Genomic DNA, 12,562 nt, shown 5'->3' on the forward strand with positions numbered 1-12,562 from the left:
GTGGGTCACAGCAATTGGTTACAGTTCACTCAACAACTTAAAATCCGAATATTTATTAAGAATATTAGTAATCCACAAGCCATCCTATAAATTTGGTAGCTAACCCAAAAAAGTGGGTCACAACAATTGGTTACAGTTCAACCATTCTCTAGCATCGCAGCTTAGCAGTTGCATCTTTTGCTTAATCTAGCCTAGAATCAAATTGACATTTGCTCCTCTCCAACTCCATGACTTTGGCATAGACAATTGTATTGTCACTTATCGCAAGCAATGCCAAGCAAGTATATATAAGAGGGTAAGTATTAGAAACCTCTCTTAGGCTCTTAGCTAGCTATAAGCAACTCATTCTCCTCTTTTGGCGGAAACAAATAATGAGGTGCATGCAGTAAGTCGAGCTCGAAGGATTCATACTAGCCAGTGTGAAAAGGTAGCAACTATAATAACTTGCAAAAAAAAGTTTACACAACTTGAGGAAAATAGGTGTTAGCTCCAAGAAATAAGGGAAGGGGGATTAAGTTGAAAGGGACACCTCTATGAGAGCTCAAAAACATGGTTTGCACTTCTACTGAGGGTTTGTTTGAGATTCACTTATTTTTCTAAAATTGAAAACTTTTTGCTGAAAATACTATAGATAAAGGTAAAAGTTAGATGAAATAGTATAGTGAGGCTCATGAATAGTACTAAAAAGTGCAGTAGGGCCATGAATAATAGCAAAAATAAGCTGAATAGTAAAATAAACTGATTTTTTTTTTAATTTTTGCCAAATATACGTTGAATGTAACTTAATTTCCCAAGATGCATAAGTGCTTCAATGTTTTTCAAATGTGTGTGTATTGTATGTGTGTTGTGGTTTCTAGTCTAGAGTTAATTTTAGCCCCCATCCCCCCTCACGTTTCGGGTCCTTTCTAATTTATGGTGATGTTTAAATCGCTTGAAGACCTATTGAATGAGGGCAAAATTAATTGCATAGCCATTGAGTTTAACTTTCCTTGTAATTGAGCATGTTGGGTCCCAATCTAATCTTGTGTCAATTAAGAAAATCAATTAACAATTTAAATCAATCACCAAAAGATATTATCACAAAAATTAACAAAGCCAAAATATCAATCACATAGGAATACATAAATTTAAAACCCTATTTTGTCTTAATTTTTTTCTCATTTTTTTCAAAATGCAAGTATATTTTATTACACTTTTAACAAAAAAGAAAAAAAAAAAAAAGAAGCAAAATGAAAAAGTTATTCTCAAATGGACACAAATTTGTAACTCAATAGATGCATTATTGCTTTAATAAGTTCTTTTACTTACACATGGCATCAAACTATAGACCCAATGGTCTTACAAGTGCTCCAACTCCAAGCTCATTTGTCAAAATTTGGGAGGGTCCAAGTTGACACGAAACGGCCATTTTGCCATTCAACCCATTGCTCTTCCATTGGTTGATTCCATCGAATGGCTTTTGGACTTTATTGTTATTGTCCATATGGATGGGCTTTGAATCTTATGTCATGGGGCTTATTATGGACCCATCTTGAATGAATTTTGGATGGCTATTTCAAATGTGTGGGCTGTACTTTCAATCTGTGGGCTTGGATGGGCTTTAGGTTGATTGTATGGGTTTCATCTGCTCATATATTCAAAATCCGTAATGGAGAAGAAAGAGAAGAGAAGGATCCTGAATACTGATCCTTGACGAAGTTATGAGGTTCCACGTTGGCGAATGACGTATTGCCACGTGTCAAATCTTCCAATGTTTTTGCAAGTTCAAGCTAAAACCCCTTCTCTTCATTTCCCTCGTACTTTTCACTCTCCTCCCCCTGTGCCTGCATCTCTATCTCTTCATCAAAACCTCAAAGAATTAGAAAGTCTCTTGAACTCAGCTCAATGTCAATGGGTTTTCATTGTTTTTTGTTTTTTTCGTATTGACACAAAAACTAAAAAACCCATCTTCATTGATCTGGTTGGTTCCTTGATTATGTTTCAGGATTATCTGATTGATGCTTCTGAGTCAGTTGGCGATGGCTTTTCCTTCAGTGGAGGTGCTATTCTGTTCTCTTTCCAATACCCATTTGTTACTGTTCCTTTTTGGCTTAAATTCATTAAATTTTTTTAGCCCATTAGCGAATTTAGTCTATGAAATTTAAAATGATTGCTTTTAGCTACACAAATTGACCGCTGTTAAGTTTTTTAGGAACTAAAAGTGATCACTTTTTTACTTCAGAAAGTAAAGTTACTCGTGGCCTAAACTTTAGAGACCAACCGTGTATTTTGGCATTGTTTTGATGTGTGTATGTGTGTGGATTAATTGAAAAATGTGGATTAATTTTATGCATTCTGATGTTCAATGATATTTTAAAAGACCATCTTGGTCTGACAATAAACTGGTACGAAGAAAAAGTTTTCGTTTTTTAGTAAAAAACGTATTTGGAATGATTAGCTAATGTCTAATTTTATAACATCTATACTTGGATTTTTCACCCTTTTGTACTTTATCAATCATAAGCAGTAAATTCCATAATTGGTTGTCTCTTATTTACATTATTCTCATAATGTTTCCTTTGGATTTGGTCTATAAAAAGTATGCTTATTAATATTATCTTTTTGCTGACACTTAATTACATTATTACTATTGTTATGTAGGCCATGAAAAATAACGATGCAAGCTATATTCTCCACAATTTGAACTGTCTTATTGGGGTTCCATCTCCATCATGTTTTGGTATGTGAGAAATTTATTGTTGATCATATACTTAGTTGTAAAGGTTGTAATTATCTTTTAGTTGTAACTCACCTATATTTTCATCAAGTGTATATTTTGAATATAAATACAAAAACGTGGACAACAATAGAATGTCTACTTGACATTAGTAATTTGTACATTGGCAGGCATACTCTTATCGTAAAGTTCTTCCTGTACTCTCTAAGGACTATCATGCCATCACTTTTGATTGAATAGGTGAGATCATAGATTTAGTCTATTGTGAATTATAATATAAACTGTTAATTTCACATAATTTATCAGTAATCACAGCAGAGAGAGTGTGGATTATTTGTTACTTATTTTTCCAATTCTTAGGATGTATGGCCTTTTGTATTTGTGGTGTTTGGGATGAGATGGGTGATGCTGAGACCTGTGTAAGGAATGATTCAGTGTAAGAGGAGGAAACTAAACTTGTTGCAGAATATGGTTTGGAATGTGATTCTATCATGTCTCACATGGAGATTTTGGAAGGGAAAAATAGGAGAACATTTGAGTGACATGAGCTTTCTATTCAACGATTAAAAGCTGCATTTATTGGCACTTTATCTTCTTAGCTAATTCTAGATGAGTCTCATTTGTATGATTCTCATTTTCAGACTTGTTTTGGAAAAAAAAAAATGTTCACCTAGATTTTAATTTCTGCTTGACAATCTTGCTATAGTTGTCAAATTACATGATACATTTTGTAAGGAAAATAAAGTTCATTATATCCTAATTAGACTATTTTCCTGTCCTTTTTTCCTTTGTTCCAAAAGGTTTTGGATTTTCAGATAAGCCTCAACCTGGATATGGATTTGACTACACATTGGGTGGTAATTGCTTTATCTGCCCAAACAATGGAGGCTATTATATACTTTTCTTGTAATATCCTCCACTCCTTTAATATCAAAGTATATCAGAGTGTTTCGCATGGTAAGTATCTTTATGACTGCAGAGTATGTGTCATCCTTGGAGTCTCTAATAAATGAGCTTGCAATAAGGTTTCACTTGTTGTCCAGGTGTGTTTGATTTTCCTGATTGTAGAATAATGGATGTACCAATCAGTATTGCCTTTCTCTTCTTCTTTTCTATTTTTTTTTTTTTTTTTTTTTTCCCCGGTATAATCAGACTGAAGAATATTTTTGATGTTTGATGCACTTTCCTGGGCTACTTTTCCCCAGTTGTTGTTAAATATGTTCTCAGTCATCAAGAGAAACTTAGCAACTTAATACTGCTCAATCCTCCGGAATGGATTTCGTGAACCTTACCATTTTTCTTGGACTTTCTTTCTAGCAATACTTATAGAGTCATTCTGATTATTAACAATGCTGGTATATATGTAAACAGTCAAATTGCAGAAATCTCCCCAATGGTTTTGTGGTATTGCTCTGGCTTCCCTCTAATTCCTGAAATATTGCTGATCTTCTGAGAGTTTTCTGAAATTCCATTAATCACTTAGCCTTCGTTTTCCTTTCGGGACTTTTCATTAAAAGAAATGTTACATAGAACTGAGTACAAAATTGCAAATCCTTGGGGTAAGTTCTATTTTTAAAAAACTTAAGGAAAGTTGGTCTCAATTTTGGAACATGGGAGATATTGCAATCTGTACCGTTTGAATGTATTTATCTAATATTTAAGAAAAGAACAATGGCAGTGATGCATATTGCTTTCTTTGTAATATAGTATTATAACAACTAATGAACATGTTTTTTCCTCCAGAAATTACAGCTGACAGCCAAACATGCCAATCTTCCATCAACCCTGTCCATATTCAGCAACTTTTTGCTAGGTGAAATATTTGCTCAGGAAGGATGGTTCTAAGCTTAGGAAAAATGAGAAGGAGAGAGAACCGGGGAGGGGGGTATTTTGTGAGTGCACTGATACATTTCTTGCTCCTATGTACATCTAGGTTCCCTTAAGGGCTAGTGATAAAGCCTTGACTAGTTGTGGTCTTTACAAAATGAAGGAGGATGATGCAATGGTTTATAGAAGACCTTATCTCACATCTAGTTCGTCAGGTTTTGCCTTTAATGCAATTAGCAGGGCAATGAAGAAAGAGCTAAAGGTGGATTTTTTCACATTTTCTTTTCATTTTACATCTTTAAAAAAAATTAATTCTCTTGTTGTAAACCTTAAAATTTTTGTTTGCTTTAACAGATTAAGATTGTCAAGAAAACAAGGTAAAAGTGTACGCATTTCTCTATGCCATCTAAAATTGCCAAAGAGCTTTTAGGCATGGATAAAAGTTCCTGTGCTAATGAGCTCTAGCTCAAATGTCATCTCCTCTCCTTGTAAGAATGGTGTGGGTAAGTTATGGGTTCAACGCCAACTAGGTTTGTGTATAATTACCAATAAAAGAATTACCTACTGCTAGGGGTGGGGGTGAATTGCTGCCATAACATGGCAGACTCTTCAGGTTCTTCAAATTCTCATGAGATAATAGACAGTGGATTTTCATCCTTTCTATTGGGTAGGGGTCATTACGGAATGCTATTAAAGTTCTATTTTACTCTCTCTCTCCATAGCTGGAAGATTTCTGCAGTTTTTGTTATTTTTGCCTTGAAGTATACTGAATACACAGTGCCCCTTCATGGGTTACCATCTCTGTGGGAGTTAATTGTACAAACATCTGTAGCTGATGTGTAAATTCAATAGGTTTTATACCATCTACTCTATCATTTATTATTGATGGGAAATCTGAAGTTTCTATTGTGCTTCTTTCATCGAGTTTGTAATCTCTGTTGTTTCATTCAACATCATTCTTCCTGACTAATAAAGAATCCATAAATAAAACATTGAAAATAAGGGCACGTTTGATATGGTTACAAGGCTAGTATCAACTAATAAAAAATACAGTTTTTTGGACCTTATAGCTTTTTTCTTTTAACTGCCTTAATTTCGTTATATTGACCAACAAGGGGGCAATCTGAGGTTGCAGAGATCAAGAAAACCAACAAATAATATAGTTAATCATGTTTGTTGCTTGATGCTTGAGCTTCAAAATGCTGGCCTGCTTCTTCAAGAGACAATGAGGGAAGCTAGTTTTGTAACATTCTCCTGTTGAATGTGTAAAGGAACTATAAAAGTTGGTCACTATTTGAATCAAAGTGAACTATAAAAGAAACTGTAAGTCGTGAGAGGGCAATCCCTTCATTACCAAGAACAATATTATGTATAAAAAATTTTCTTAAAATTTAGCTAACTGAATACTTCTGGTTCAAAGAACAGCCTTCCTGCAATACATCAAATGCCGGCCCCCACATTCAGGTCATTCATCTAATGGTCTACCTTATCTGTCTTTTTCTTTCGTTCTTTTATGATTGGTATGAACCAACAGTTGCACCCTCCACCTTAACAAGGGGAGGAGGAGCCATCCAATGGAATTGATGGATACTTGCACGTCATAATTGATTCTATTGTTGTCTGGTCCCTTGATGAAGGATAGCGCTGCCATAATTCTTCTGTAACATATGGCATAAAAGGATGAAGCAATTGCAACCATTGTCAAGACATAACCAAAGTGTGTCTCGAGCAAAACTTCTCGCAAACTCAAACTCCAAATAGTTCCTAGCGAAGAAAGGCTTAATTGCTTCAATAAAAACATTGCAGTATTGCCACCCTGAATACACAGTACTTGTTGTGTTTGAGAGTTCATACGACTCCAAAGCTATAATAGTTTGAGATATAGCTTTGTCTAATAATGAGAGTATTCCTTGATAGCTAAATGGCAATTAATCCGGATTTACATTTGTGGACGGAACATAACTATTCCCAAACTTGCTCATAGCAAATCGTACAGCATTCCACAATTTATTACACCATTGACAAATTGGCATTTGATCCAAAGAGAATTTGCATACATACATGCATGTATACATATTTGAAAGCAGCTTTAACGGGTACTTGTGTCACAACCACATATATCAAATTTGATAGGAAACTAGAAAATTTATGATGCATAAGTAAATATTTTTTAAGTCTTTCAACGTAACATTGGAAATTGGAATAAAATCTTAGAGAGGATATTATTGGGTTTTCAAAAAACAATGAGCAAAGCAAGCAGGCAACTAGGTTGGCTGATATGGGATACTTTTTATCATTGATTTTTAAGAATAGTCAAAAGGAATTAGATGTCTATGGTAATAGATAAACTTTCAATAAATAAAATGAATTAAATAGCATAGCCAAATCCCACTATTGTCTCCAACAGATATGCATGTATCAAGCAATTGGGATTGACCTGCAATTGGGCACTTGTTATTTTGAGATCCATAAATTATGTCCATAATTCAAAACGAAACTTTTTTTGAGATCAATTTAACATGATACTTAATTAGATGAGAATTTGACTTAATTAGATATGTCACACACAAAAACATGACTAAAATATATTTAGATTGCTTGATTTTCTCAATAAATAATGAATTATATTTGACATGTATGTTGCAAAATTCCTATTTTGTCATGGATGACCAAATTCAAAATGAGATTGAAATTTAGAATCAAGGTATAATGGAGAAAAACATAACTCAAAAGGAAACATTAATTTTCAAAAGATTAGCACTAGTAAAATTCCAATAGATAGTTGTAACTAGAAAAGAATTTTAACTATATGTTATAAGTTAAGAAAGAAATCTATTTTAGGAATAATTCTTTTTTAATATTATATTAGGAATATAAGTATATAATACCGTACTTTTAGGCATGATCATAATAAGTGAAAGTCATTAAAAGTACAAAACTAGGGCTCCGCTTGGGAGGAGGGAATGGAATGGAATGGAAAAGAATAAAAAGAATAATTTTAGAATATTCTTCCCTTCTCTTGTTTGGGAGTTTTAATGGAGGAAATGAAGTTTGGGAATTTAAGTATGAGAGAATGGAATGGGTAGGAGAGAACACTCATTCCTCTCTATTCCCTTCAAATCTCAAATTTTCATTCCCTCCGAAATTGGGAGGAATGAGAGAGAATGAAATTAGATTTAATGATTTTTTTTACTAAAACTCCCAAAATATCCCTATATATTGAACCATTTATTTTAAAATAGAGGTCTAATAGTAATATTGTCATAAAATGATTCAATTCCATTCCCTCCATGTTGCTCCCAAATAGGATTACTTGCATTCCATTCATTTTCATTCCTTTCCATTCCTTTATTTTAAAACATCCAATCAAGGTTACTAAATTCCATTCCATTCCATTCTTTTCCATTTCTTTCCCTTACTTAAATACATTCCATTCCATTCCCTTATGATCATCTCATTCCATTCCATTCCCTTATGAACTCCCAAGTGGAGCCTAGAAGTCTAGAATAATTCCAAAACCTTCCATTACCTCTTCTCAAGCTTTCAGAACCCACCTCTTTTTGTCCCAAAAAAAAAAAAAAAAAAACCCCACCTCTTATCATCTTCTTCTTTGACATTAATTTGAACAAAAACAAAGAAAAGAAGATGTGCTATTTTAGCTCAACCAATATACCAAAAAAGCCTTGCAGTAGTGGAGGCATACTTAAAATTTTTTGCTGATTTGCTACAGTGCACATCTAGAAATAGATGTGCACTGTAATAGACATCTAAAAAAAAAAATTAATTTTTTATTCAACCCCCCTATTAAAATAATCTTACCGTCTCTCTCATCATCTCTCATCTCTCTCATCAGCTCTCATCTCTCTCATCTCTCTCTTCAAGCTCTCATCTCCCAGTCCACGCCGTCGCCATCATCGTTCATGCCGTCGCCGTCATCGTCCACGCCGTCGCCGTCCCAGCCCACGTCGTCCCAGCCCATGCCGTCCCACGTCGTCGCCCTCCCAGCCCACGGCTCAGCCCACGCCGTCCCACGCCATCCCATCCCAGGCCGTCGCTGTCCACGCCGTTGCCGTCCCACGCCATCCCGTCCCACGCCATCCCGTCCCACGCCAATCAGCACTTTTTGTTTTTTTTTTTTTCCTGGTGTGGGCTGTGGTGTGGTAGGTGGTTGGTTGATTTTTTTTTTCTTTTGTTGTGGGTGGTGGTGGTGGTGGTGGTGGTGGTGGTTGTTGTGGTTGTGGTTGTGTGTGTGGGGCTGTGATGTGTGGACTTGGTTAAATTTTTTTTTCTTTTGTTGTGGGTGTGGTGGTGGTGGTGGTTGTGGTTGTGGTTGTGTGTGTGGAGCTGTGATTTTTCTTTTGTTCTGGGCTGTGGTGGTGGTGGTGGTGGTGGCGGTTGTTGTGGTTGTGGTTGTGTGTGGCTGTGATGTATGAGTGTAGTGAATATATTATTTTATTATAGTGAGATATTATTTTATTGTAGTAGATATATTATTTTATTGTGATGTTTATATTATTTTATTGCGTTGAAAGCTAAAATAGATTCACTGCTGCAGCATGGATATAGCTAAAATAAATAAAGTAATTTTTATTGGTGCAAAATAGCTAAAATTATAAATGCACTGCTGTGAATGCTCTTAGTAATAAATCAATGCACTTCATTAGAGCACTTGCAGCAGTGTAGGTAAAAAGCTATAATGCTATATTTTACCTACACTTTCATTAAAATGGTGCTGCAGCAGTGGAGTAAAAGCTAAAATTTTTAGCTGATTCGCTACAGTGCACATCTATAAATAGATGTGCACTGTAGCTTGGAGCTAAAAAAAAAATTAATTTTTTATTCAGGCCACATTAAAATATTGGCCCGTTCTCTCTCTCTCTCTCTCTGTCAACTCTCAGCTCTCTCAACTCTCAGCTCTCTCAACTCTCTCTCAACTTCATCTCACTGCTGCCAGCCCACCTCCATGCCGCCGATCCACGCCGCAGAACTCGTCGCCGATCCACGCCGCAGAACCTCGCGTTGATCCACGCCGCAGAACCTCGCCGTTGATCCACACCGCAAACCCGGCCTCGACTCTCTCAGCTCTCTCTCAACTTCATCTTACTGCTGCCAGCCCACCTCCATGCCGCTGATCCACGCCGCAGAACTCGTCGCCGATCCACGCCGCAAACCTCACCGTTAATCCACACCGCAGACCCCGTCCTCGATCCACCCCGCCAACCCATTTCACGCCTTACTTGGTTTTTTTTTTTTTTTTTCTCCGCTGTGGGCTGTGGGCTGCGGTTTGGTGGTGGTTGTGGTTGTGTGGGTGTTGCCGCCGATCAACCGTGATTGTTGATGCCGATCGGAGTGCTTGGAGATTTGGGTTTTTTTTTTTTTTTTTTTTTTTTTTTTTGTGCCTGCTGTGAACTGGTGGTGGTGGTGGTGGTGGTGGTGGTGGTGGTGGGTGTGGATGTGGCTGATAATGGTTGGTAGTTGGTGCTGTAATTGTTTTTTTTTTTTAAGTAAGATATATTATTTTATTGTAGTGTTTATATTATTTTATTGTGATGTGTATATTATTTTATTGTGTTGAAAGCTAAAATAGATTCACTGCTGCAGCATGTGTGTAGGTAAAATAGATAAAGTGACTTTTTGTGTAGCTAAATAGCTAAAATTTTACAACCACTGCTGCGAATGCTCTTATCTCGAAAAGTGAACCTCTGAATAAATAAACTGTTGATAAAAGAGTACAAACAACTAAATATATTAAGTGCTAGACAACCAACCTGGGACTATCTGGCATTTTGCCCTTAATTTTTTTTTATTTAGCAATTTGCCCTTGTTTGCAAATTATATAGGAATATGCCCCTGTTTCGATACTCGATAATCTTAAAATCGAGTTTCTACGAAATACTCGATTTATAGAAAATCGAATTATGCCCGATTAAAATTTAAAAAAAAAAAAAAAAATTTTGCATGGAACTCGAATATAAGAAAATCGAGTTCCATGAAAAAAAAAATTATAATTGGGAGCCCTATAGTGGCGTTTTTATGCCCTATAGTGACGTTTTAAAGCCCTATAGTGGCGTTTTTATGCCCTATAGTGACGTTTTAAAGCCCTATAGCGGCGTTTTCCTGCAAAATTTTTATAAGTGGGATCACGCCATAGTGGTCCAAGCACCCTATAGTGGCGTTTTTAAGCCCTATGGTGACGTTTTAAAGCCCTATAGCGGCGTTTTTATGCAAAAATTTCTTATAAGTGTATTTTAAATTTTTTTCAAGTGTGATACCATTTAGGAAGCCCTATAGTGGCGTTTTTAAGCCCTATAGTGACGTTTTAATGCTCTATAGTGGCGTTTTCCTGCAAAAATTTTTTGTAAGTGTGATTACCCCATCAGTGAGTCCTATAGTGGCGTTTTTAAGCCCTATAGTGACGTTTTAAAGCCCTATAGTGGCGTTTTTAAACTCGATTTCCCTAAAATCGAGTTCTATGCTTTTTTTTTTTTTTTTTTAATAATTTGATTGGGCATAACTCGATTTTCTATAGATCGAGTATTTCATAGAAACTCGATTTTAAGATTATCGAGTATTAAAACAAGGGCATATTCCTATATAGTTTGCAAACAAGGACAAATTGCTAAATAAAAAAAAAATTAAGGGCAAAAGCCCAGATAGTCCAACCAACCTGTAATAAAGCTGTTGGAAACAGCTTCCACAAATCCTGTCATTGACTGTACCTTTGTTCTGATTATCTTAGCTTTTTCAAAAGAATCATCAGGCCAGTCAATATCCGCACTATCCTCATCACCATCTTCATCCGGAACTTTGCTAGCGTTAGAAATAATGGATTTACCAAGCATCAACAGTTGAGAAACAGCAAAACAGCACATTTTTGAGAGTTCCTGCAAAATCAAATATAATAATTTCAATTTTTAACTACCAACAGTAAAAAATAAGCAGCCATATTGGAAATAAATTATTTGGATCAGATATTTCCAATAAAATCTACATACAAGAACTCCCTCCGAGTGAAGTGACTCTTTCTGTCAGCAGTCCTTTGGATCATATCATTAACAGTTGCTCCTGCTAACGCACTAGTGAACCAGCAAAATTGAAAGCAATAATTGCAGCATAGTGAAAGAGGTGTTTACAAAGATGATAGAGATTTTCATTAACAGTAATCCAGAGGGTATCACCAATACTGCAGGACAAAAAACCCACACCTTACACGCTACAACCCCTAGTGTATGACGGATTGAATAACCATTGGTCTAGAACTAGCCTCTTTTTTTCTTTTTCCTTTTTCTTTTTTTTTATAAATTCAATACTTATAACAGATTTAAACACCGTCTCTATTGAAAACACTAAAAAATGTCAGTTGTGCTACAAAATTCTTGGCATTACAAAGCTAGTCTAAAACTAACTTTTTTGCACTATATAATTTTTGAAGGGTTCAACTGTCCCATATTCCACCATTTAACTAGGATAAAAATTGGGTCTAGTGTTTGGCAGCATGGGAACCATCCGGACATCATCCAGATGGGTCCAATGCAACTTGACTCGGGAGCCAATCTAAGTTCATTTAACTATATGTTCCAATTATGTGTGGATCCATGCCAAATGTCAGATCAATGTGATTTTGATACAGACTCAATCCAAAGACTCAAATTTCTTAAAAGAAAACTTCAATTTTTTGAGTATAATACAGACGGAACAGCTCCCAATACCAGTTACCTAATAGTTTTATTTTTGATAACTGAGAAGAATAGTATTAATCATGAGGAAAAAAAAGGAATAATGCAAATACAAGGTATTCATGATAGTGAACACAAGAAACAACAACAAAGATAGAAAAAGCAACTTGAGGGACAATTATAAGGGAGATAAGAAACTCAACGATGGAAGAACAATTTGAAGAACCCTAACACCTAAACCAATCAAAAAGAGTACTTTAGCATAGAGCTTGTAACTGAACAAGCGATATCTCTTTATTCTCAAAAGAGCGCCGGTTTCTTTCCATCCAAACAACTGACAAAT

At 35.6% G+C, this 12,562-nt stretch overlaps 1 protein-coding gene across 16 annotated transcripts; it reads left to right on the forward strand.

Moving 5' to 3' along the window:
- Positions 1–1,676: 1,676 nt before the first annotated feature.
- Positions 1,677–5,463, forward strand: LOC112009319 (uncharacterized). Of its 16 annotated transcripts, XM_065778189.1 has the most exons (7): positions 1,677–1,886; positions 1,985–2,039; positions 2,641–2,719; positions 3,517–3,573; positions 4,460–4,529; positions 4,650–4,805; positions 4,898–5,463. In XM_065778189.1, exons 2-6 carry the CDS (start codon positions 1,998–2,000, stop codon positions 4,657–4,659), a joined length of 258 nt encoding a protein of 85 aa, XP_065634261.1. In that variant the 5' UTR covers positions 1,677–1,886; positions 1,985–1,997; the 3' UTR covers positions 4,660–4,805; positions 4,898–5,463. The 16 variants fall into 16 exon arrangements, 6 of the variants coding, with proteins under 6 accessions (XP_065634261.1, XP_065634260.1, XP_065634258.1 ...); XR_010630750.1 differs by adding an exon at positions 2,887–2,956 and having other exon boundaries at positions 1,677–2,039; positions 3,517–4,529; positions 4,898–5,427; XR_010630749.1 differs by adding an exon at positions 2,887–2,956 and having other exon boundaries at positions 1,677–2,039; positions 3,517–3,759; positions 4,460–4,805; positions 4,898–5,427.
- The last annotated feature ends 7,099 nt before the right edge of the window (positions 5,464–12,562 follow it).

This window comes from Quercus suber, unplaced genomic scaffold, assembly GCF_002906115.3.
Source record: "Quercus suber isolate HL8 unplaced genomic scaffold, Cork oak 2.0 scaffold_175, whole genome shotgun sequence".
Taxonomy (NCBI): Eukaryota; Viridiplantae; Streptophyta; class Magnoliopsida; order Fagales; family Fagaceae; genus Quercus; species Quercus suber.